The sequence below is a fragment of the Corvus brachyrhynchos genome, unplaced genomic scaffold (genome assembly GCF_000691975.1).
Source record: "Corvus brachyrhynchos isolate BGI_N302 unplaced genomic scaffold, ASM69197v1 scaffold10, whole genome shotgun sequence".
NCBI classification, from domain to species: Eukaryota; Metazoa; Chordata; class Aves; order Passeriformes; family Corvidae; genus Corvus; species Corvus brachyrhynchos.
In genome coordinates this window covers 9,657,860-9,673,095 of record NW_008236180.1, presented here as the reverse complement: position 1 = coordinate 9,673,095, position 15,236 = coordinate 9,657,860, and the positions used below count along the sequence as shown (strand labels likewise).

General features: G+C 46.9%; 1 protein-coding gene and 1 long non-coding RNA gene across 2 annotated transcripts in view; one reads left to right on the top strand and one right to left on the bottom strand.

The window, feature by feature from the left end:
* Positions 1 to 725: 725 nt before the first annotated feature.
* Positions 726 to 15,236, bottom strand: part of NFATC2 (nuclear factor of activated T-cells 2) — an 82,260-nt gene continuing 67,749 nt past the window's right edge. Inside the window, exon 11 of the mRNA XM_017735041.1 lies at positions 726 to 1,438. Within this exon, the coding sequence (XP_017590530.1) occupies positions 1,383 to 1,438 (56 nt within the window). The 3' untranslated portion in view covers positions 726 to 1,382. The remainder of the gene's footprint in view (positions 1,439 to 15,236) is intronic.
* Positions 1,433 to 4,163, top strand: LOC108446906. Its single transcript, XR_001862242.1, has 2 exons — positions 1,433 to 1,886; positions 1,981 to 4,163. It is a non-coding gene; the product is annotated as an uncharacterized LOC108446906 (long non-coding RNA).

The window sequence follows — 15,236 nt, the reverse complement described above, 5'->3', positions numbered from 1 at the left end:
TGGTGTTCTGCAAAGTTTGCTGTGACACAACTGAAAACTGGATTAGTTTCACTGTGCTTTCCAGAGCAGAGCTCAGGCTCTGCATTCCTGAAAATACCAGCATTCCTTATTTATAAGACCAGGAAAGATTACTATGTAATTCCTAAAATATTATGGTTATCTTTTACTGTACACTGATCACCCACTCAGGAAGTCTTTTTATCCCATTGAGGAGGCACTGACTCTCCTGAATGTTCTAACTTGTAGCTGTACAACTGCAGGTGGCAGTGGTTACCTGGAATGTGCTAAGCAGGAGTCAGGACAGGATATTCTAACACACGAAGCAAAACGTAACAAAATACTAACTCACATGGAAATTAAACCTTTCCAGGAATTGCTGGTGGCTTTGCAAAGCTAAAGAGGCAAGGTGAATATAAATAAGTGTATATTTTCTCTGGAATGTATGGCTTCTGTAAGATGCAATTATGTTCCTCTGCAGCTTGGGTGAGTAAATGTTGCAGCTGCTAAATGAGACAAGTTATTGGCCAAAAGCAGGTTCTACATGACAAGAAAGAGCAACAATTTGTAAGAGAGAAAATATCTGTGTTCCTACACTGCCTAAATATTAATAAGGATCAATCATAAAATCTTTGGATTTACTGTGACTCCTATATATTAATCTCTGTTTTACCTGGGTTTATTTTACCTTGGGACAGGCGTTGCAACTGCTGAATTGTTCTTTTCACTGGTTGTCTATGAGAATCCCTCTCCTTCAAATTCCTATCCAGTCTGACAAGAAAAATGAAGAAAACTCCTGGATTCAGCTGACATCTCCTGTCTGAAATACCAATCAGTGCTCAGAGAAAACTGGCTTTTAATCCCAGACTGGATGAAGGCTGAGCGAGCTTGGGTCAGTTTCCTACAATAATAAAATTTCTCAGGAGGGCTTTGAAACCTGGAGGGCAAATCATTGTTAGTGACCTGCAGGATGGTGTTACTCTTTCATGGAATATATTACTCTTTGTTCCCCTTTCCCCACCCCCAGTGTCCACCCCCAGGCTCTGTGCCCTGCTCAGGGGACAGGTCCTGTCTCCCTGCGACGGATGGATGCACAGACAGATGGTTTGCAGCAGGCTTGAAGTGTTTCCTCAGACAGATGCTCTGTTCCAGGAGAACAATGTGATCTCTGGATGAAAGGAAGGGTGTCCTTCGTGGTGTTTACAGACAGAGGTGGCGAGTTGCTCAGTCAAGGCTGTCACTTGGTGCCAATTCATTGTTCCTCACACTGAGTCGCTGCCTGGAGATGAAGTGCAAAGGAAGCTGGAGGTTGCAGGGGCACTGGAAGGATCTAAGAGGTCACTTATGAAAGGATTCAGTAAAAGCTGTCTCACAAATCTCTTCTTCTATGTCTGATTTCTGGCAGGGAGTCCAGAAAATTCCTTCCTGATAATTTCATTAACTGGGAAATAAAGAAAGAGGAGGAAACATTAGAGCACTTCCAACATCACGACAAGTAAAAAGTAAAAGCAATCCTTGGGCAGTCAAGCTGAAAACATCCCCTCTGCATTCATAACTTAATTTTATTAAAACCTAAATAGTTCTGTTTGCCCAGACTACACCTTTTAGGAAGGCAAGGGGGAAGGAGTGGAGAGAGGGGGTTTCACCGTGCTTCAAGTGCCATAAAACACAGAGAGGCTGCAGCACGTGCCCAGGACCTGCCACACACACACACCCCTCCCTCTGTCACAGACACTGCCCTTACCCCAGGGAGAAAAGAAAGAAACATCTCTAAGTATCTAAGAATTTTCACATTTTCACTAGGCCGAAGGAAGAATCTTTTGAAGAGAAAAAGGCCAGGTTTGGAGGAAATACAGTGGACAGTGATGAAAACACAGACTGCAATTCAGGTGAAAAAGTTTGCATTTGGGTGGCTTATGTTTGGGTTTTTAATCCCACTCTAGGCTCTACCTGCTTTACATTTTTATTATCATTTGTTTGCAGACTGTAGCACAAACAACTTCCATGTGAGAGGCTGGGACAGGCTTCTTAATAAAGCTCAAGAGAAGACACTGAAGAACTTTGCTGTCTGTTTAAAAAGTCAGAACAAAATCACTTCCTTTACAAAAGCCAATGTCTCCTGGCAACTTTTCAAACTCACTTGCCTAAAGCACCCTTTGGCACCTCCTGGAACAATTCTCTCTCTGGAATTTAAGTGCAGAAATCTCTGAACTTTAATTAGGAGAGACCTAAACCATGAGCATCTAGAACTGCCTTTTTGGGGGCTCCATTTCACCTGCAGCTCCTTGGTGCTGTATTCATCATGGTGTAGAAACTGTTTAGATACTTTGACAAAGTTGCCTTACAACCTGAAAGCCAATTTTTCTCAGTTTCAGACCCCAGATCTAAATGATTTTGATATTTGAGGGCTGAAACAGGAACTAACTCAAACCAAAGCAGACCCTCACCCAAGACTGATTAATCCTCAGGTTTGCAGCTGTAAGACTCCTCTATACTCTATCCCATCTCTAAAAAATGTTTATGAAAAACACGAATTAACATAGTATTAATTAACACAGTATTTCACCACTACCCCCTTTCTAAAAAAACCTTGTGCCCAATCTCTGGCAAGTCTCTGAGAAGGGGAACACTTGAATTAGTTTTTAATAGTTATGATTCATGGTTTGAAATCTCCCTCCTCTCTGCATGCTGGGATTTGTCTCTGAGAAAGTAAAATCTGTGTTTTTTCAAAGCCCCATGTTGTTACTGGCTGTGGGGGGCTGTACTCCAGGAACTCCACGCTCAAAAATCCCACCATTAACAGCCCATGGCGTAGCTCTTTCTAATTCTTTGGGAACTGCCTGGTTTCAACCAGCCTGGTGCCTCCTGGAGATGATCTGGGCAAGCGAAGCAGAACTCCTGCCCTCTCCTGCTGCACAGCATCCTACCTGCCACTGTCCCCTGCGGGCTTTGGGGCGAACTGTGGCAAACAAAGCCCACGGGGGTGCTCGGTGTGTGCTGCTCTGCAGTGCAAGGGAGCAGCCAGAGGGAGGGGAGGTTGGTCCAGCCTGAGGCCAGAACCTCCTCCCGCTCTCTCAGAGCTTCCTGTTTGCTCTACCCAGGAAATGACAGGAGCAGGTCTTCAATGGAAACTTTTCACAGCCTCAGCTAAAAATAGCAGTGAGGTAAAAGAAGTGGGCACTCACTCTTACAGGGTCACTTCCTTTCGAGAAACAAGTGGGCAGAGGCTGCAGGCAATTTATTTATTGACACATTTGTTTGGGCTGCCAGCGCACCGAAAATACCGTAGATGAGCTTCCTTTTATCTAATACAGTCATGGAAATATCAGAGCCAACAGTCATCTGCATCTAGGAAGGGTTAAATATGAAGTGAAACATGAGCAGATAATTCAATGGAGTTCACTGAAGAGGCTTGGAGGGGTCCAGATTTGGGTGCTCCCTGCCCGGGGCTGGCTCTGGGCAGGTTGGATGCTGTGGTGAAGTGCTGACTCAGCCTGCAAACTTCACTTTCCCTCGTGTGAGGTCAGCAGTGGGTTCTGTGGGCTGAGGTTACAGGGGGCTGCAGCCTGAATAGGGCTAAAAAGCTGCAGGGGAACAGTCTGAAGCATTAACCCCACAGACAGGTACACCTGAGATCGCTCCCTGCCAAGAAAAATTGGGGGAAATTGGGGTTTTTTGTAAGCACCTGAATGACAAGAGCTCCCTGTTATCAGCTGGCCTGAATGTCCCACAGTCACCCCAAACTTCAGGTAAATGCGAGTGGTGAGGGGAGTGTTAGGTGCAGGTTAAGCTGGGCATCACTAACGTGTGTCAGTGCTTGTCCCAGCACTGAAAGTCCTGATCTACAACCAGAGTCCCTAAATACGGGAATATGTAAATTAACAGGAATGGATCCCAAGGCAAGGATGGCTCTCCCAGCTTGAAATCACCTCCAGACCAAGCCTAGTGAAATCACACATCTTTGGGAATCTGCTCCAGATTTGGGAGCACGTGGACCCAGATGCAGGTGTAACCCAAGAGACCTGGGTTTCAACAGAAGGTTGAACAGAATCAGCAAGCTGAGCCCTGTCTAAACCTCAGAGGAAGCCGAGAGCATGTGCTGAACTCACTCTTCTGAACTCGCAGCTATCTTTTATTGGTATCATGATTAAAATGTATCTCTAGTATCGGTTGTCATTATTTGCTCATTTCTAGCTGAGAGGAAATGGAGATTATCTGATTAATAAATAAAACATTGTTATTTAAGGTGCCTGGCACTGGCTGCTCTGGAGCACACTGCTATTGATCTGTTAATGAGAGAGAACTGATTAAATGGGGCCACGGCACGTATGCAGAGATAATGAAAGATTAAATCATAAAAGAAGATACTGAAATACAGCTGCCATCAGCCATCCAGGCCAAGGAAATGCCTGGTTGGGCCTGAACCCCTTCAGCGTGTCCTCTGTCACATCCTGCTGTCGTAGGAGTGGGACAGTGGCCCTTGGAGATCCCCAGGGAGGTGACCCAGAGGCTGCTGGAATTATGGGGGGAGTCTGTGTCCCCCTGATGGGCAGTCTGTCCCGGGCTCCAGGCCCCACAGACAATCAAGACTCCCTCACATCCTCTCAGCTGGAAATGTGGAGTGTGTTCCCGTGGGGTGACATTGGGTTTGTCCCAAGCAGTCCAGAGACAGAAGGAGCCCCTGTCTGAGCCGGCAGTGCCACCCCAGAGGGTGCCACCCGCACACCCTCTGCACACACGGCCAGGACAGCTCTGCCTGTGCCATCCCACGCATCCCCCGGGACAGCAGGGATGCTGTGGGTGCTGCCACAGCCCCACACCCGTGGCAGTGACCCTCTGGAGATCCTACAGCAGCGAGCGTCCCCTCAGAGAAGGAAAAGCTCAGCCCCAGTGGCTCCTCCCTGCAATATTCCGTGTCCTGCTGTGCCCACGAGGAACTGTGCCATGCAAAGCAAACCCACGGGCAGGAACTGCTGGAGCACCAGGGGCTGGGGAGGAAAGCTAAGCTGGCCCTGGGTTTGCTGGGCAGGCACAGCACGGCCCTGAGCCGCCTGGGAAGGACGGGACGCTTCAGCCCAGCATGCACAGCCCCACCTCTCCTGCCCTGCCCACCAGGCCCCAGCTACCTCGGGACAGCTCTGTGCTACACAAGTGGGGAAGAAAAAGAATGAAAAAAAAATTACATTAAATAAAATCAAATATTTTAAACCCTCTAAGCCAAATAAAAAGGGGCATGACTTTTTAATTGAAAAAATAAATAAATAAAGGTTAAGAGAAACACACAGCTGGAGAAAAGGCAGAAAAATACCAATTACCTTTCTTTTTGATTGCTTGGATCAAAGATCACAGTCATTCTTTTTCATATAATGTTTTGTATCCAGCTAAGGTGTGTATCTATCAGCTCTGAAAAAGATTTGCAAAACCATTTTTGAGAAAAAAAGGTAACCTTTGACCTATGTTGCAGGGCCAAGTGTTACAGTTTTCAGCTACTCTTTCTGGGTTAATTTAATAAAAGGACATTTTAGCATATACAACACACAAGGCAGAACTTAACCACTGACCTTTCTGTTTCTGCTCAGATCCAGCACTAGATTTTACTTTTTTTCACCTCTTTTCTCGACTGATATTATCTAAAAATGAATATTCAAAACCTTACACTCCTAAATTGGTGATAAAACGTGAAAAGCTCATAATTTGATCTGAGACTCCAAAGGCACAGGAGGTCCCTGCAACTTCTGAGTCAGGTCAAAGACTTGTCACTGCCTTTTGCAAAATTCACTTCTATCGTCACCTCAGTGCTCAAATAAGATCCAACACATTTATGGCAGATCCAAAGTCAGTCCCTTTTAATTGAGAGATCCAACCACAGTGGCTGTCAAAATCAGACTTTGCCTTAATTGTACAGAACAGGAAAGATCTGGGCAAACAAATGATGAAAGTTACAGTCTTTGCTTCACACACAAGTAAGGTGAATTATTTTTCTCAGGAAAAAGGCAGTATTTAAAATTTTCTGCCTTTTTTTTTCTAATTTCTTAATATTTTAGATTTTTTTAGAATTCACAGTGAAAGCATTTGGCACTTCTGCAAAACCATGTGGAAATGAGAAAAAAGAACTGCAATATTAAGGAGCAAAAAGTGCTTCTTAAAAACTGAGTTTTGAGTGCAAGATTCAGAAGTGTTTTTGCTGCTGGATTTCAGGTGACTATATATAGAAAAGAAGTATTTTACTTGGCTCCCAAGGATTGTGCAGCCACGTATCATACCCTGGAACCTCCCACTCAGTACACAGCCTATTTTATATTCTGCATCCTGGAAAATCAGCTTTTGCACACGAGAGCACAGCAACTCATTGACTGGGAAATACCAGTTTGGGTGCAGCGGGCACAAGGAGCCCAAACCCAGCAAACTGTGCTGGGGAAAAGTACTGGGAGCCTGTGGGGTTGTTTTATAAATCATCAGCAATTAAAGGCTTTTTTCTGGAAAATGGGGATGTAAAACTACTGAGATGTTCTCAGCTGTAAAGCTTTAATTACGTATCAAAACCAGGGTTTCTTCCTCACCGAAATAATGCCAAGAGGTACACCCTGCAACTTTTCTGCCTTGTCCTGCTTGCAGCCTGTGGAGTCTGTGTGAACTATGAACCTCTTCAACACCTTCCAGCCCAACAGCAATCAGCTCATCTCCATTAATTAAGCAAACTCTCGGAAGAAGTTGCTGACCTCAAACTAAGTGGCAACTCAAGTCCCAGGATGCATTTTTGCTGTAAGAGTTATCAGTAGACTCCAAACCCATTGGCATCTTTCCACGAATTTAGCAACATAATAAAGATATCTGATGGAAACCAGAATCTAAATAAAATGCATATTTTTGGCTAAAGCCCTTCCCAACTGAAATCAGTATTTGAGCTGCTCTGGATTTACAGGATCTGGATTGCACTCATGACATTTAAATATCCTTCCCCTATATTTCAGTACAGTGCCAGAGTGAGGTGCAAAAATCAAACAGTTGGTATGTCTGGTACTGTCCTACCCAAAATGTGTAACAGGAAGCTGGGTGTGCCTGCAAGAAAAGAGCAGAAAATAAAGATAGCATTTCTGCTAAAAAAAATTCAATGTCCTAAACTCATTGTAGATCAAAACTGGCAGGAAGGAAGTACTCAAAACACAAATCTGTCTGTGACACCACCTCAGAAGTGCTAAGGATTCTCTAAGCACTTTCATTATTGTCAATGTACTTCCAGAAAAGATCAACAGCCACTACAAAACAACTGCCTCAAAACTGGCAGGAAAAAGCGTGACCTAGAGGGGAATGGGGGGAGTGCAGGGCTTGGACCTCTGTCATCTTCCTGCCATATGGCCCTGGCCAAAGTATCCCTGAAGGACTGGACCTGTTACAGATCTGCTTTGGGCTGAAAAATGCACAAAGTCTGTGAGGTCACACTCATGGAACTCAAATAATCCGTGCTTAGCTAAGAGAAAACAGCCTGAGAGGATGATGACCTCCACAGAATGAGCTACACCCTACAGTAAATCCACTGTGCTACGTGTGTGGATGTAGCAGAGAGCAAGTATTCCCAAGAGTCCCTACAGGGATGTTTTAAAGTCCTGAGGTAGGACTTCAGATCCTTTAGATCTCACAGCACCATGAGGTGCTGAGCTCACTCAGGCACTAGGAGAACTGCACCACAGATGACACATTCTCCTGCCAAAGGTTGCCCTAAAGTGAGCTGAAGGGAAGAGTTCTAAGACTGATGGGTGCCTTTTGTGGTGCTTTCAGTTATTTAATCCATTTGACCCCTGTTTGAATCTACTGGGAATCAATGAGTCAAGTTTTCGAGGCACCTTTCCCATGAACCAGGAAATTGTGTGATATTTGCAGGGCACACCTGGGCTTTCTCATCCTGGGCTGTTGACTGCAACAGCAAAGACAAAGAGCAATTTTTGCTCTGGAGTATGTTTTCCTGTTTGCTTGATGGATTTCAGTATTTAGTCATCACCTTTTTCATCAGAGGATTCTAAGACAGGTGCAAGCCCTGCCTACAGGTGGACTGGAGGAAGAAAGGGCACCTTCAGGAACAATTTAATGCCCTTTTCCTCCTGCCCCACCAGGCTTCAGCAAATCCCTGTGGGCAGCCCTCGGAGCAGAGTTGGGAGAGGCACCCCAGCAAACCGGGGTGTTTCTGTTTCTTTAAATCTCATTCTCTGCACCCTTTTCCTGCCCAGTCCAGAGCACTGCAGACACTGAAACCAAACCCAAGGATGGTGCTCAGGGTGGCACCCAGGGCCAGGCACTGCCCACCTCCTTCCCAGGTTACCTGACCAAGGCTCTGAGTATCAATGCTGGCACTGCCAGAACTACATGAGTATGAAACAAAAGCTCTTGTATTGTTGTTTGCTAGGATGGTGATAAATATCCTGTGCTTTATCAGATAAACCCTTTAAGTCTGTTTAGTCACCACACAGGAGGCAGAAAGGGACTGCAATGAGCTGAGCTGGCTTTGTGCAGCTCCTCCACGAGTGTCAGCAGCTGCTTTGGGAAGAGTACCTTGAAAGTGGAAAACTAGATCAGCCTGGGTGTGATGAGGAACTCCAGGCCACCGTGGATTTGGTTTGTAGTAGCTTTCCATAACAAAGTCTTTTTTTAACTGACTTTCTTTCTGCTCACATATATTTAGATACGACTTTCATTCTGCAGCACTCTGATGCCAGAGAGTTTTGGCTGCAATTGCAAGGGAAGGGACACGTGTCTGAGTCATGGAGTTGGCTCTCTCTAGTTGATAGTTAGTGAGTTACTGAGAAAAGATGAAGTTTGTATTCAGCTTTAGTTTACATGCAACGAGACCAAGTAAAATATTCCAAGTAGAATGAGCACATAATAAATAAATACACAAAAACTTATACCAGAAGGGGATGGAGTTCATTTTATAAACCACATTACTTGGCTAAACCAATCCAGAAATATTAGGCTGATGGACTGAAGCTTAAGAAACACAAGGCAAGAGTCCTCATTTTGTCACTGCTAACTCTTGATTTAACTCTGTTGCTGCTGCTGCAAGGCACAAGGGTGAATTGTGCTTGTGTCTGGTTTATTGTGCATGGTTTGGACCTTACAAATTTGATCCAGAACTGCTGAGATAAGCAGTGCCATTTGGTATTAAGACATATTTCTTTTAGCTCAAAACCAGCAAAACCAAAGGAGGCTGGTAATGACTCTTCCCTCCAGCAGCACCTCATGGTTTAAAGGCTGATGAAACTGGTATTGGATACCACAACACCTCTAAAACAGCAACTGCAGGGAAAGCACACGAGCAACAGCTCTATTTATCCACATGACACTGTGCAGCTTCATCATTCTCCTAGATTTAACCTGTTTACTGGGGCAGGATGAGTCATTCAGCAAAGTGACTGAAAAACAGAGAAGAGCATGGATGTGAGAAAGCTATTTTTTACAGGAAATAATTGGGGGTAGGACAGAGGAACAGTTACAGCATGGTCAGGATTAGCTGAAAGTACAAGATAGGCGATGCTGCTGCTTTTTTATTTCTGTCACAAAGGAACAGCCAAAACAAATATTTAATTGAGGGGAAACAAACCATTTAACAAATATTTAATTAAGGGAAAACAAACCATATTAGCCTTCCCTCTAGGCAGTTTTGCAGGGGATGAACAGTCAATAATGGAATCTGTTTCCCTCCCTTGAGCTCTTGTGCTTATGTCTATTAATCCATAAAACTATTCACTGGCTCTAATTCTCTGGCATCTTATCTCGTGCTGTGTCTTCACTCTGCAACATCCCCTCTGAAGGGCCTGTGGACTCCTGCAGAACCCTGGCCTCTCCACAAACCAGGCTTCCCTCCTCATATGTCTGAACTGAATCCTGAGCCTGCTTCTCAGGAGAAAACAGCAGAAAATCCCTGTCCCAAGGTAAGAGGGAAGATGCACAAGTGGCCTGAGAGCAATTCTGCCAAGCAAACCCAGCTCCCCTCTGGCCCAGACATGCAAATCTCCCTCTGCTTGCAACTACTCTGCTTTCCCAAGCAGCCCCAGTCCAGCCAGCCGGCACAAGGCTTTTGTTTCCCTGTGGCTGATTTTCAGGACTACGGGCAGTGGGCACCACAGTGAGCAGAGGAGCACACAAAACTGCTTTAACACACGGACTATTTTTCTATCATGCCTCCACATCCTTCAGCAAATTTGGGGGAAGATTCTTCCCCCTTTCAGGAATTGCCTCCAAGGCCATGGGCAGAGATGGGCACCAGCTCTGCAGGTCCTGGCAATGGGAGTCCAGCACTTTGGGGCTGCAGTTACTCCTCCCAAGTCAGCTGGAAAGGACCCAGACCATTAAATATTTAACTGGTTATTGACAGAGTGTTACAATTCACATCTAATAATGTCAAGGAGGTGCCACATACAAGATACTGTGTGTCTGCCCACATCCAGCTGTTTGCTCTTATTTTGCACTTTGTCTGGAACTCCTTTGAGGGAGGAACTGCTTTTTTTAACTTTGGAATCAATGCAGTGTCTGCCACATCAGAGTGCTGGGGTTTCTAACATAAAATAATGTACTAATAAAAATACTATATAATACTACAGGGTATATGTATAAATAAGAGACCACGAGACAGACCTAATTATAAGAGACATGGATAACTGGAAAAAGGAGTGCAAAAGACCACGGGGAGCAGGTACTGTAACCAGTTTTACATCTTGCCTCAAGAAGGCCAGGAACATCTGACAGTAAACAGCTTGAGAGAACAAGAAAAATGTTATCTGCATCACCCAGAGACTTCAAACTTTCAATCTGAGTCAATGGCATGAATGAGAAAACTTTTGTTCTCAATGTGAAGAGAGAAGAAGAGAGGAGAGAGAAGAAAGATGAAAGAGAAGAAAAAAGACAAAAGAGAAGAGAAAAGAAGGGATATCAATTACCAGAAACAGAATGAGCTCCTCCATGCCCAGTGGAGGTTCACCTTTAGCTGAAGTGCAGCCCATACTATTGAGGTTGGGCAATTCCCAACTTCATCACAACAGCAATAACCCTACATTTGCTCAGAAATTAGCCCTCAATTATTTCCAGATCTCCCATCCCAATTCCAGATCAAGATGTAGGAACCACCACCCAAAGAGATTGCCTCAGGGAATCCTTCCCAGGATTTAAGGATGAGCCATCCCCAGTTTTCCAGCTGTGAGGTCTGGGAGCTGTGTGTGTCCCCACGCAACCCAGGCAGGAGGTGAATCCTGTGCTCAGTGTCCCATGGGCACGCTGCAAAGTCTGGGATACCTGGCAAGCCCATCCTGATCTCTCCCAAGTTCTCACCAGCTGTGTAACCACGTTCTCCTTTAAACACAAGCCTGCACAGCCAGCTCAGAGCTCTGTCTGTGGCTCATATTGAACCTATTACTTTGCACTGCTACACTTCCTGGGAGAATTCCAACCTAACAACGGCGGCTCTGGAACCACAGGGATAAAACACCCTCTTGCCTAAAATAAAGATAAAACTTGCTTACGTTCGATATGATCTCATCGGAGCACAGCACACATTCAGCAGCAGTTGGCAGGCCGTGCCTGCAGCCACATCGTGGATTCAATGGGAATACTGTTTGTCCTGCAGTGGGGAACCAGCCACAGACAGCTGGAACACACAGCAGCAGCAAGGGCGAAGGCCAAGATCCCCAGCAGTCCCTGTGAGCAGTGCTGGAAGGAGGGTGGCTGCCAACAGAGTGAAATGCCCCAGCACACACAAAGCACAGGGGAACCACACGGAGCCACCGGGTACCTGCTGCAAGGCCAGACTCCTAAAGGCACTTGGGTAGCTCACTCTCAACTGCATCACTGGGGTCAGACATCCAGCCACGTTTCAAACGTCAAATACACCCAGAGACAAGCACACGTCACCTCTCAGGATGTGGCACAGGCTGGGCCCAACTCCTCCCGCACAGATGGACGCAACGAGCGCTGGGAACACCACAGAGATGCCCTGCAGCAGGGACTGGGAATGTCCTTTGGGCTGCCCGGCAGAGATGGGAAGGTTCTGTACTGGCAAGGGCTGGTTCATGGGGGGGAGGCAGTGCTGACTCCTCGGGTGCTCTCGCAGCATCACCTGAGGAAGGCTCCTGGCGTGGCCGTGCAGCACCGTGACAGGACCTTGCCACCAAGGAGTGACAGCACTGCCACCACCTCTGCTCTGGGAAATGGGGACAGCTCTGATGGCTGACTGCCACCAGCTGCTGCACTCTGCCACAGGCTCAGTGGACGGGAGAAACCAAACAAAGCACCAGGACGTGTCCATCCTGACCCGTGCTCCCCCACAACTCGAGAGGCTCAGACACTTGGCCATGGGCTGCAGTCCATCTGCAGAGCCCGTCCCAGCCAGCTCTGGGTGTTCCCTGGCACTGCAGGACTGCCTGGCAGCGAGCACATGCCACGCTTCCAACCACACTGGAGTTCCCTGCTGGCCATGGCATCGCCAAGCTCAGAAGCAGCAAAACAGGCCTGGTAAAGGGGAGGGAATATCCCAGGTACTACAAAAATGCCACATGAGGAGACCTAAAAATGGAAGTGACGGGATAAAACAGACTGTCCCAGAGGCTGAGTGTTTCTGCTCTTCAGCCAAGAAGCTAAAATTTACTCAAGTTGAAGTGGGTGGCTAAGCCCTGGTAACTTCACAGCAAGTTCATGCTCCAGTGGGTGCTGGGAGAGGGCAGAAGGAGCATCACAGAACTGAAAACTTCCCCTGTTTGACCTGACAGCAACCAGCGACCTTGGAAGAGCCCCCTCAAGCAGAGCAGGGTTATGTCTCATGGCCAAGTCAGCAGCCAACATCCTGTTGGGCTGGGAGCATGCTCTGCCCTGGCCGTGTCACACATGGGTCACACCAGGGGCTTTCCCTGGGGTCCCCTGAAGAGCACTGTAAGCAACCCCTCAGCGTGACTAATCCACACTGAAAATAATCACAGAGCTTATCTTTGGGCGGGAAATCACCACTGTGAGTGGAGACAACCAGCAGAGTCTCCAGAGCGTTTGGTCACTGCTGACCCTGGCTGAGGTCAGGATGACCATCAGGAGAGACAGGACTGCAGCCTTCTGGCCACAGGGAGAGGCAATTCCTGCGGCTCAGGAGGGTGACTGTTGCCAGTGGGGACTCCCCCCTTGTCATTTCTAGGTATCCTGAAACATCCCCAGTTGTTTTCTTTTTCTCCCAGTGGTATGAGGTGCCCAGCCTGGGAAGGGGCCAGAGAGCAACTGCTTTGGGCTTTTCTTTTTCTTAATTCAAGAGCGTCATCTGCACCCAGCTGTTAGTATTTTGGAAATCTGCTGGGTTTTGTTTGCCTCGTGTGGCTGACGCTCCAGCTGCAAACCCCTGGCAGCCAGCGAGTTTGCTTGAAGGACCTAAACATGAAAGCCTGTCCTGAGAGCACCCTGGGGCTCCCCTTGGGCAGCCCCCATCACCCTGATGGGAACGGGGCTAAACGCCACTCAATCACACCAGGGGAGTGTGGAGACTGGGAACTGCACAAATATGGACTGATCAATAGAATTGCAAACCATGATGGCATTGCTACCCAATTTCAGGTTTTCTGCTTTTTTGCAGTTGGTTTTTTAAAATCCCATCATGTGATGGGTAAAATCAATGTTATCTATAAAAAGGCTGTGATTTAGAAACAGGACAGGCTGGATCAGAGTGCCTTGAAAGGGCAGGGAAGACTGCAGCGTTATGAGGAGGTGGGGGCTTGCTGAGACTCATTTCCAAGGAACAAACCTTTAACAGGGTGTGGGTTATCTATGTGAAAACACAGTGATTAGATAAAGTTAACAGACAGAGCTTTACTACATTAACAATTCTTCCATTTGACAGCTGAATCCCAAATCCCCCATTTTTATCCACAGCCATGCTCAGTTACTCAGGGACATGGATAAAATCATCCATCACTGAACAGTCAGATAAATACAAACCACCACTCAATGCAGCCTGATCACATAATTGGCCTTCACACCTTTCCCCTCCAGAGCAACCATGGGAACAATGTGGGGTGATTAATAACCCCTCATCGTTATATTTACTAAGTAAGCTATAAAAGGAAGTATAAGTGATAGGAAAGTGTATTTGGAGCAGTGCTGTGCTGGGGTGCTTCCCTGGCAGGGGCAGGGTGGCCCTGGAGGCAGGGATGCTGTGCAGGGCCCTGGGGGCAAAAAGGGAGGCAAAATCCTCCCTAGAGAATCCCTAACTCCTGCAGATGATAAGCACATTGTACTTGAAATTAAACAAAGTAAAAAAGCAAATACATAGTGTGGGCTGCTTGTAAGGCCACTAGACCAGGGAGAAGGGACTACTCTAATTTCCCTTTTACCTGGAAAGAAAAATAAATTGGGAAAAAAAAACCAAACCACCAAATAATAACCCCACCATCTCTTCTAAGGGTTGGAAAAAACCTGTCTGAGAGGGGAGATAGCTGCAAACACCTCGTTGAACATGTGCTGTTTTCCATCCCCCACAAGAGGCCTTGCTGTGCTCTCAGCACGGCTGGGCTGGACACAGGCGGAGGGCTGGGCGAGGAGCAGAGGACGTGAAGTTGGCTGTGCTGTCCAGAAGATGAAAACACTACTGCTGTTTATAGAGGGAAACCCAATTCGTCAGCCCAAATGAATTCCTGTGCTAATCCATGCAGGCTTCATGTTTTCCACCAGCCCCAGCCACTGTAAAGACTATCTTTAGGAGGCACAGTGTGTTTGGAAAGGAGCAGCTGGAAAGAGGGGACGCTTATGCCAGCTTGGAAGGCTTTCTGGTATGGAAAAAGAGGAATGCTCTCTTGGGTCTCCCCACAAAATTAAAGCATCTTCATCCAGGGCAGAACGATGCCAAGCACAACAAACAAAAGCGGCTTTCCCCAACTCTCCTGGGCAGCCTCACTCGGGGCTCACAATGGTTTCCATAGAATTTGTTTTGCTATCATAACAAATTCGATCTGTCCAGGCGTGATGGCCACGCTGTTTTCGAAAGACAAGAAAATGAATTTCCTCACTTATTGCTCTGCCAAAGCATTTTTGCCTCCGTGCCACAGACAGGGACTCCCCAGATAACTGGAGCATCTGAGCGCTGCGGTGTCTTAAGGAGAGAGATCCCCGAGAGGCTGGCTGTGGCACTGAGGGCCTGGGGGAGGCTGCCCTTTGCCAACCCCTCACCCCACAGGCTCTGATCCTGCCAGGCTGGGGCTCGGGCAGCGCAGCCACGGGGGCAGCAA